At 39.4% G+C, this 11,119-nt stretch overlaps 1 protein-coding gene across 2 annotated transcripts in view; it reads right to left on the bottom strand.

The window, feature by feature from the left end:
• The window catches only part of Ryk (receptor like tyrosine kinase), a 78,346-nt gene that overhangs the window by 19,889 nt on the left and 47,338 nt on the right, over positions 1–11,119 (bottom strand). The window contains exons 7-9 of one of the 2 annotated variants that reach the window (XM_055629847.1): positions 10,261–10,361; positions 4,803–4,937; positions 2,463–2,549 (exon numbers count right to left, since the gene is read on the bottom strand). In XM_055629847.1, the coding sequence (XP_055485822.1) occupies positions 2,463–2,549; positions 4,803–4,937; positions 10,261–10,361 (323 nt within the window). The remainder of the gene's footprint in view (positions 1–2,462; positions 2,550–4,802; positions 4,938–10,260; positions 10,362–11,119) is intronic. The other variant, XM_055629848.1, reaches the window with a different exon arrangement.

The raw sequence follows: 11,119 nt of genomic DNA, 5'->3' as shown, positions 1-11,119 counted from the left end.
CACATGGGCTCCCTGGAGCACCCCACACAGACACATGGGCTCCCTGGAGTACCCCACACAGACACATGGGCTCCCTGGAGCACCCGACTCAGACAGGTTAGCAGGTATTGACAGTGAAAGTGCACATGAAATCTCAGAAGCAAAGTGTAAAGGCTATGTTTTAAAATCAAAATTCCTTAAAAAATCAGAAACCCAGGGGTATATTTTTTCCCTGACTGGTAGAAAGGGCCGTATACTCTTTATGTTGGTTACTTTGGGTTGGGATAAGATATCTTGCACCTTTCTGTACTGTTTAAACTTTCTGAACTTACAAAATCTCACTGTATAGCCTACGGTAGCCTCCAACTTCTGATCCTCCTGCCTCAGCCTCCTAAGTGCTGTAGTGATAGGCACACTGTATTATGCCTGGCTCCATTTTATTCGTAGCCTATAAATTCACAGATTTTGATCCAGGTAATATCTGACTTCAGTCTTTGGAAACTGACACTGGATATCCATTAGTTCTCTCTACAAATGTATTAAACTTAAAAAAAAAAATTCCAATTTTCCCCTTAAAGAAAAAAAAACCCAATTTATTTTTATTTTTTGTAGAACTACTACTTGTGCAACAGGCAATAAGATGCAATAAAGCACAGACCTCTGAGAGGGAAGGCTGTTGTCAGTACATAATATCAACACTCTGAGAGCTAAACTGTAGAGTGACTCAGTCACGTGGCACTATGCAAACAAGTGCCCACTAAACATCCCCTCAGCTCATATAAACCATGGCTGGCTGCTGAGGACTCACTGTGCTTTCTCCTGCTTCCCTCCAACTAGGGAGAGAGGGCACAGTTGTTACAGGGAGGCCAAGCAGTGGCCACAGCTCCAGTACAGAAGAGAAAGCTTATCACAGAATCACAGGATCCGTACAGTGTTTTCTAATCATTATTATTTCCTTTCAACCCTAAACCAAACCAATTCTGTGTGGAAACTTCTTTTGCTAATTCAGGATTCACTGTGATCCATAGAGTATTTATAAATCCAAAAGCATTGGCATTAAAACATTTCCTTAAGAAAAATAAGAAAACAAAAGACAGTTCTTTTGCTAAATTTGTGGCTCAAATCTCATATTTATAAAGAGTAAAATATATAAAAGGGGTCATGTAAACTGTCCTTCAAAACTGGTCAGAAAGCCCACTAACTCTAACAAAATAGTAACTGTTTGGGAGCTGGTAAATAAATATTAAACAAAACAGCAAGTTAAATCATTTGTTTATAAACGCTAAGAGTAGTGTGGAGGGTCGTAAGTACTGACAGCAGCCTTAAATGGAAAATTTTGCTAAATTATAGGCAATAAATTCCAGACATTTTAGTTAAGACTAGTAAAACCCAAATTTTTAGAAATAATACCACATCCTTTCCACATATTCCTTTCAGTAAATTTAGAAACAAGTATTATCATTTAACTTTGTAAATCTAAAAAAAAAAAAAAAAAAAAAAAAAAAAAAAAAGGTTATAAGCATGATAGTCATATAAAAAGCCAGGAATGGTGGCATGTGCTTACAGCTCTCGCTAGCACTGTTGAGGCAGATCTAGGTGGATCCCTGAAACTTGTGAACCAAGCTAGCTCGCCTATCTGGAAAGCTCTGGGTCCCAAAGAGAGACCTGTGGATTGGTTGGAGATGGCTCAGTGGTTAAGAGCACTGGCTACTTTTCCAGAGGACTGGTGTTCCCAGCACCTACCTGGTGGCTAACAAGCATCCGTTTCAGGGGATCCAACACACTCCTTGGGGACTAAGGCAATCATGTGGTACAAATATACACATGCAAGCAAAACACTCATATACATAAAAGAAAAATAGTTTCAAAACCAAACAATAAAGGTGGCTAGCACTTGATTAAAGAAACCTAAGGTTGACTCTCGGTCTGCACGTATGCACATATGCACAAATGCATATGTACAATTGCTCACCCACTGGGGTGGGGGTAGGGGCTGACAATGGGCGCTGTCTCAAAAAGGCATCTCTTAGGTACTCTATACGGCAGGTAAGAGAAAAAGGACAGGGAATGAAAGGTAAACAGCATATATCTATATAAGGTACTGTGGATCTGAGGACATTTCATTTTTTTATACATGTGTTGAAAAGAAAACTGATGACAATGCTTGATTATGTAGGATAAAGGATGGTATGAGAGAGCTTTAACAGGAAAAACTGAAAGTTAGATACAGCAACAGCTGAGTTAGCACATACAATTATGCAATTTAACGACAGTTAGAATCGTATCTAATAAATATTTAGTAAGTTAGAAAACTATTTTCCATACCTAGTGAGAAACACCTAATTCTTAAAAATTAGCCTACAAGTCATACTAATATAAACTAATTCTAAAGGTCTGGCATACACTGAGACAGGGAAAAGAGTTTTGCTAGCTTGAGTCATCCACAAGAAAACTATTATGGAAAGAAAAAAAAAAAACCCTACCTTTAACTGTTTTTACGAATGTTTGCTTTTCTTTATTTGGATCTTTTTCATCTACTAAAATCCCATGGAAAATACGCCCAAAAGTACCTAAAAGGAAAAATAACAGTTAATGAGGCCATATGATAATCTTCACAACACCACAAAGCTTTCTAGCAATATGACCAAACTGTGACAAGTACAGCTGCTGTTAATTCTCGTTCCAGAGTAAGCTGGACCAAAGCTAAAAGCCATTTGTGACTACAAAGCAGCTTGCCTTGAAAAGTCCCACATGTAAACTAAGTATATGAGAATATTTTTCATAATTTCTCTAAATAAACTAGTAATATGGTCAGGAACACTAAAGCAGCTGTAGGTATCAGCTGAGTCTCTGGCAATCACCTCAAAGCAATGACAAAGAGAGAAAATGGCCCCCTTTCTGCTGATGCAGACTTCAATGAAGAAAGGGCTGAGGAATGCAAATCCTGGCCTCAGACAGGGGTTCATTCTATGCCTTTGGTTCTATGCCTCAGTCTCAAATGAGGTGACTGGACTCTCAGGTCCTTGTGGGTCAAATGTGCTCCTACAGAGCTCTTACAGCAGAGAGAAATTATATTTCTATCGCGACAAAGCAGTGGTTAAAACAGAAATGTGACAATCCATACAGATTTATTAGTAATTTCCTGATTGCTAAAAAATAATTTTAAAGAGGTTTCTAATGGGATGATCTCAAAAAAAAAAAAAAAAAAAAAAAGACAGGTTATTCTTTTTCACAAGACCATTTTTTACTTTTTCCTATCTTTCATAATTTAAAAGAAATGCCTGGAACAGTTTAGCTCTCTGTGGATACCACACACACCTGGGCTTTAGTATCTTTCACTGTGTGTGCTGAAGTCACTGGTGCCCGTTTGGAAGGTCCCACTGAGTCACAGACACTAACTGATGCAGATGCTGTAGGCAGGAAGGGTTTGGAGAATCTGCTTGGAGTCCTCTGCACTGTCAGAGGAGCTCCTTCCCTCCACCCTGGCTCGGCAGAACAGACCTGCCCCCTTCCAGCCCTGCTCAGACACTACAGACCTCCTGTTGCCTCCTCAGTCCCATACCTAGTCCCACTTCACATATTCCAAACACAGACTTTAAAGGCAAAAGTAACTCTGGGCAAAGCCCACACTAAAGCACACAGGTCACAGCGCATAACAGTTTATTCCCTCGTACCCTGTCTGGATATCTGGATATCTCTTTTTAATTCTGTCTAAGCTGACAGAAGAAAAGTGGCATGTAACTATTGTTTGATTTGTACTTATCAGACTTCCAGTGAACCTCACCACTTTTCAAAACATAGCCAGTCATGTTTTCTTTTCTGAAAGCGGAAGTTCTTTTAAAAAAATAAAAATAAAAAACTATTATGGCTCCAAAAACACCAAGGAAAACACCTGGTTCCAAGTTTGAGCAAGTAACCTGAAGTTAAGATTACTTGCTCCATCCTGTTTGGAGACTCTGGAAGCTTAAGCTTAACTGTTAACTCTGCAGGAAATGCTGTCTGGCTTGGTTATTCTCTTTAGGCTGCAGATAGATTTGAAAACTAGTTTTTCTTAGAAAATGGACACAGGCAGGAACAGTATTCATACACTGAAAAACAGATCAGAAATAAAAATATGCTTCCATTAAGTAACATTTGCTTTTAAGGCATTTTAGGTTCCTCACTTAGCTGAGGCTAGCTTCCAGGAGTCCCAGCAAACAGAATGGGTTGATGCGGACCAAAAACAATCCAGAATGAACTGCAGCGAGGAAACAAGTATCCGCTATCGGACAGTGTGAAAAGTTCAGGGCAGTATTTCACTGTTAATTCCTGTCCTCCTTCTTTACTACCTCCTTAACAAGACCCTAAAACTCAAAAAAGAAAGCAAGGACCTGCAAGCAGGATAGAAAGTGTATTGGATTTGTCAAAAACAAATTCTGCTAATCTTTCACATGTACTGTTTCATCTCACCTAGTCCAAGAGTGAGCAAGACTACCAGACTGTAAATTCTACAGAAATTCTAAGATACTGAGTGATTTCTTTAATATCATACAGGCTGCACATCCTGGGACTGGAACCTGAGCCTAACCCCAAAGCCCATCCATACACTTGATCAGCCACAACCCAGAAGAGAACATATTAATTTGTATATTTTAAATACACTGCTGGGTACTGATCACTCTAAATAAAGAATAAAATACACTTATATATAACAAATACTAGTCTTCAAAATACTTCAAAATCAAGATGGTTATCAAAGCTGCTAGGACATGCTGAATAAAGTTTAAAAAAAAGAGAAAATATTTTTTTTTTAAGAAAACTGAAAATTTAAAGAAAATAAGTACCTTCTTGAAGTACATCTTTCAGTGTTATCCTTTCCCTGGATATTGCTATATCCTTCACCTTGGCTTTGGCCTCCAAAAGAGTGACACTTCTCAAGTCGTTCTTCTCTATCCGCAAGGTAGGATAACCTGAGGAGCCAACAAAGCCAGACCAAGCAATATAAATACCCTGCTATGACAGTGCGGTCAGCTAGTCATTTACAGCCTGATTACGAAGGGCACATAAGATGTTACAGAAAGGGGCTGGAGGGATGGCTCGGTGCTTACGAGCACTCACTGTCTTGTCTTCCAGAGCACCCAGGTTCAAATCCTACATGGCAGCTTAATGTCTGTAACTCCAGGTCCAAAGGAGCTGACACCCTCACAGACATATATGCAGGCGAAAACACCAATGTACATATAATAAAAATAAATTTAAAATATATATTAAGAAAAAAACAGTGCCATCCACCAAAATACTACCTCCAAATGTTAAAACAAGAGATGCTAAAAACACTAATACTTTCACTTTGAATGCCTTTAAGACAAATGATACAAGGTTTGAGTTAGACTTTAGTCCCTCTCTTATTTAGTTTTCCCTCACATGATTTTTCAGTATATCATGTAACAAAAGATCTTTTCAGGTTTAAGGCAAGCATTCTAAACTAATGTTTACCTTTAGGGTGGATGGTAGGGTTGGAAAGGTTGAAAGTACATGGAATGATATTATATAATCATCTCTATTACACTTAAAAAAAAAAGATCTTTTCAAATGAAGAGATGTTGAAAAGCATCACTTCTAATTAATTAAATATGTCATCGTCTGGTGTGGTGGTGCATGCCTTTAATCCCAGCACTCAGGAAGCAGAGGTAGGTGGATCTCTAAGTCTGAGGCCAGTTCCAGGACAGCCAAGATTATACAGAGAAACCCTGTAAAAACCAACCAACCAACCAATCAACCGACCAGCCAATCAATCAATCAGCCAATCAATCAGCCAATCATTAAAATACATCATCAATTTGATCACTCTTGTTTGTATTCACATGGCCTAGCCTGCTGATGCCATTTTGAAGTTCAAATTTAAGTTCGCTCAATTTCCATCCATTCTCAATACAATGACAACAAACATAGAATACATACAGCCTTACATTAAAGTTTTCATGCCAAGAAAAAACTTAGGATAAGAAGAACCAGTGTTGGCAAATAGAAACTAAAATGGCATTTCTAATGACCTTTAATAGATAATGGAAAGAAAGCAAGGAGGAGGGTGGACATGGTTAGCAATGCCTATACCCAAAGATGAGTCATTTTTGCGCTTTTAATTCCACCTTAAGTTTTCATAGTGTCTTGGATTTGTGATCTGTTCTATTTTATTATATTGAAAAATGATTGGCCAACATGTTTTTCAATGTTTTTTTTTTTTTTTTTCTGCTTCCCTTTCTTTTGGAGGCAAGGTCTCAGCGGGCAGCCCATGCTGGCTCAGAACTGATGACCTGCCGCCACTTCCCAAGTATGGGGACTGCAGGCATGCTCCACTACACCCCTTTCCTTTCATTACTACTGTTTTGTTTTGTTTTGTTTGATGCAGGGTCTCACTACATATCCCTGGCTGGCCTGAAGCCCACTCTGTACCTCAGATTCACAGAGATTCTCCTGCCTGTGTGTGCTAGGATTAAAGGTGTGCACCGCCACGCCTGGCCTCCCTTTTCAGTCGTAAAACAAATGCATATATTGGGCTGTTTAAACAGTATTTTGTGGGGGTTGGAGAGAAAGCTCAGTGTTTAAGAACAATTTTTACTCTTATAGAGGACCCCAGGTTAGGTTCCCAGCAACCGTATGACGGCTCACAACTGTCTGTAACTCTGGTTCCACAGGATATAATGCCCTCTTCTGACCTCTGCAGGCACTTCATGCACATGGTCTCACACACATGCAGGCAAAACGCTCATACATATAAAATAAAATAAAGGTTAAAGTTTTTTCAGTGTTTTGTTTTCAGAATACATTAATAAACGAGTTATCTGGTTCTCTTTGATAATGTCCAAAATTAAGAACAAGAAATAAGTAAAGTTCACATTAATGACAAATTTTTAATATGTTAATATATTTTCACTGGCTTTCTTAAAAGAAAAATATTTAGCATGTAGTCATTGAATTATCTATTTTACATGGTCCTACTGACAAGTAAGAACTGGCTCTAAGAAGCAAACCCGGCATGTCAACATTAAAAGCAATGGTGTGCTCTTCTGAACACGAGGGACTCTCACATCTACCACGGCACTTTCATAAAGTAGGTGCTGCTATGATTTCTCTTAAGTTTCTTGTCTTCCCTTCGCTCTTGCCACTGTCTTAGTGAAGGAAATAGGTCAATTATGTAGAACTGGCCTCTCTGCTCCTTGGCATATCATTTATCTTCTTCTTCTGTCCCTTTATTACATGAAGCTGCAAGTCCTTCGGCCTTGATTAAATCCAGGCTAATTATTTTGAATTGGAACGTCATATCCACAGGTACAAAATATCTGGTTTTCAAATTTTTTGTACTGTTAAGTTTATCAGTGGATTTAGGGAAGGATTTGAGCTAGCTAATGATAAGGCCTCCATTTCCCTTTGTTCTTAGGGTTTTCATCAATGATAATCTTTCCTAAATAAAGTATTTTGGTAAGGATTATTAATGTCATTTTTCTATCATTCCTTTCACATTTATTAGCTGGGAGCCTTCCATTAAAAAAAAAAAAAAGTTTGTTCTAATCAACCAGCTCGTTTCCCTGCAATGCAGTTCATTTAGCCAGCTGTCAGAATAATAAGGTATTGATGGAGCCCTAGTTATCAATTATGCTGAGCAAGTTTAACCATTATAAATTTGTGGACTGTTACTCGTCTTTTGTCCCAATTCATTGCAGTCATTATTCTCTTGTATAGTCAATGGCTCCATCCTTGGTCAGTGGGAACTTCTATCTGCAGCAACATCCTTGATACATTGCTCAGCTACATGTCTCAGATCTGTCTTCTTCATTTCCTGATCCAGACCCAGATTCTGCTTTTCTCCTAACAATTCTGATTCTTTTTCATTGGAAACAGTTTAGAAAGACCACAACAGCACATCGAGAATGTGGTGGTTTGAATACAAATGGCTGAAATAAGCTTAAATCACCTCAGGGAGTGGAACTGTTTGAAAAGATTAGAAGGATTAAGAGGTGTGGCCTTGTTGAAGGAAGCGTGACACTGAGGGTGGGGGTGGGCTTTGAGGTTTCAAAAGCCCATGCCAGGCACAGGCTTGCTTTCTTCCCTCACTTGATAGTTTTGATGTGGTCTTTTTTCTCTCATTTATTTGATTTGATTTACATCCTTGTAGCCCCTTCCCTCCTCCCCTCCCAGGCCTACCCTATGTCCCTCCCTCTTCCTCTTTTCATCAGAAAAGTGGATGTCCATTTCCTATCCACCCCAGCTCATCAAGTTACAGCAGGACTGAGCAACTTGGCCTGTGGCCTGTCAAGGCAGTCACGCCAGGGGAAAGAGCTCCAAAAGCTGGCAAGTGAGTTCGTGTCCTATCCAGTCCCTACTTCCCTTACTAGAGCACCCTCTTGAAGCCTAAGCTGCTCATCTGCTATATCTCTGTACAAGGCCTAGGTTCAGTTCATGCACGGTTCTTGTTGATGCTTCAGTATCTGTAAACCCTCTGGGCACTGGTTAGTTGGCTCTGTTGTTTTTCTTGTGGAACTCCTGTTACTTCCGGGTCCTTTTCTCTTTCTTCCCACTATTCCCCAAGACTCCCTATGCACTGACCAATGTTTGGCTGTGATTCTCAGCATCTGTTTTGAGGCACTGCTGGGTAAGAACTCTGACAGGCTCTTAACTACAGGCTTAGCAGAGTATCTTTCATAGTGTCAGGGGTTGGTATCTCCAATAGGGTGGGTCTTTACTTGAGCCAGGCATCAGTTGGGCATTCCCTCGATTTCTGCTCTATCTTTATCCCTGCACATCTTGTAGGCAGGATTAATTTTGGGTAGAAGTTTTTGTGGGTGGATTGGTGTTCCCTGCCCTTTACTAGAAGACTAGTCTAGAGGGTGTCCTTTTCGGTCTCTACAGCCTCTGCTACTAGGAGTCTCTGTTTGAATCCCCCTCACATCCTCCCAGGAGCCTATCCTGACTTAGGTCTCCAGCTTGTCACAGAGATGTCTCTACTGGGCCTCTTATGTTTTGTTTTTCCATATTAACTGATGCCCTACTATCTCTAAATTATATTCCAACAAAGACTTCATTATTACATGTATATTTCACATCACACTGTACGTAATATATTTGTCAACTAATTTTTTTCTTTAAAGAATTACTTTAGCTAGCCAGTGGCACACACCTTTAATCCCAACACTTGGAAGGCAGATGAAGGTGGAGCTCTGAGTTGAAGCCCAGCCTGGTCTACAGAGCAAGTTCCAGGATAGCCAGGGCTACACAGAGAAACCCTGCCTCAGAAAAACCAAAATAATTACTTTCCCCAAAATACCTAACTCTGAAGTGCATGAAAATAAAAATGGGCTGAGATAGTGGCTTATATAAGGCCATTCCAAGCTACATGCTAGAGTTCCAGGCCAGTCTGAGCGAAAAACAGGTAAAAACATTCATCAAAATTCTGTTAATAAGAAGGAAATTAGAGCTAAAAAATGGCTCTGTGGCTAAGAGCACTCAACGCTCTTCCAAAGGACCCAAGTTCAGTTCCCAGCACCCAAATCAGGCAGTTTCTAACTACCTATAACTCTAGCTCCAAGAGGATCCCACACTTCTGACATTTGTGGGCACTAGCACTTATGTGCACACAATAAACACACATACACAAACACAGCTGGGCAGTGCGGGGGTACACACCTTTAATTCTAGCACTTGGAAGGCAAAGGCAGGCAGATCTCTGTGTTTGAGGCCAACATGGTCTAACAGAATGAATTCCAGGACAGCCAGGGCAATACAAAGAAACCCTGTCTTGAAAAATAAAATAAAATAAAATTCTATGCACATAACATACCAATGGTAACTAGCTTTGTATTAAGCTCAGAAGACAGTATAAGGGGCTGGTGGACAGCTCCATGACACAGAGCACAGTTGGCATGCTGGAGACCCTGGGTTCAACTCCAACATCAGATGAGTAAAACCAATGCAAAGTCTTCACGTGCCCCATGAGAACATTAGCTTATTATTCCATATAACTACCTGAAGTCCTTCAGTCTGGACTTATATAAAATTGATTTATTAGCTCTTTTAATATAATTAACTATGAAAATTGCCCCAAAGCAAAAACTAGCTCTAACAATTATTTTTACTTTAAATATCCCAATTTTTTATTTGATGCTCTAAGAAACAAAAATTGAAGGTCAACTTTTGTACAAGTTAGACGCATGTACATTAATCATTAATTCCACAAATACACTAACCGTATTAGGGCCACAGACAGAGACCACAGGCAAACAGCTTTAGAATTAAATTAACTCTTACTGGTGATAGGAGTTGCATTGTTGGGTGTGTCAGCTCTCAGATACTGAGTCGTCTGGGTGGATGGCTGAGATAGCCCTTGGGAACTACTGCTGGCACTGATGCTGCAAATAATTTTGAGAGAAATATTTAACAAGTGAGCCTCAATGAGAAACTTCTTTTCCATACATATAAAATACATGCAGCTTTACAACCTGACTAAAGTTCTGACAGAGATCACAATTAACACATAAATCTCTCTCAGTATTTCATACTGAACTCCTAAGTGACTTCACAAAATAGGGCTCAACTTTGTCTTTCATGTGTACTCCCAAAATGACCAAGCATGTCATCAGAGCAAAATTATTCAGAACAGGGTAGATCAGGGAATTATGGCTCACCTCTCTAGAAAAGAGCCCATGTCAGTTAAGCTGGCTTGCAGAAAAGGAGAAAATCAAACTCTTTTTTTTTTTTAAGTTTTTTTATTTGCTTATACGTAGTTTTTTTAATTATTATTATTTTTATTATTAATTACACTTTATTCATTTTGTATCTCCCCATAAGCCCCTCCCTCCTCCCCAAAATCAAACTCTTTTAAGCAATGGCCCAAATCAAATGGACTTTAGTCAAGTAGTCACAAACTTAATCAGTGTGTCATGTGCAGAGCAGAGAGCATCCTCTCTGGCTCATTGTTTAATCATACACATTTTCCCCTTACCTTCCCCCACCCCACTTTTGGAATTCACGGTTCTCAGAAATCTAGAGAACTTGAAACATTACATTACGTCATACTTTCTATGTAAGAGAAGACCCTGGAGGAGCCCCAGAAGGTGGTGGGCTCAACTCTTGTTAATCAGGTGCTTGTAATTACTGTAAAACAATG

The sequence above is a fragment of the Psammomys obesus genome, unplaced genomic scaffold (assembly GCF_907164565.1).
Source record: "Psammomys obesus unplaced genomic scaffold, mPsaObe1.curated_primary_1811, whole genome shotgun sequence".
In the NCBI taxonomy this organism is placed as follows: domain Eukaryota; kingdom Metazoa; phylum Chordata; class Mammalia; order Rodentia; family Muridae; genus Psammomys; species Psammomys obesus.
The sequence above is the reverse complement of the archived record's forward strand: the minus strand, read 5'-3'. Positions and strand labels throughout refer to the sequence as shown.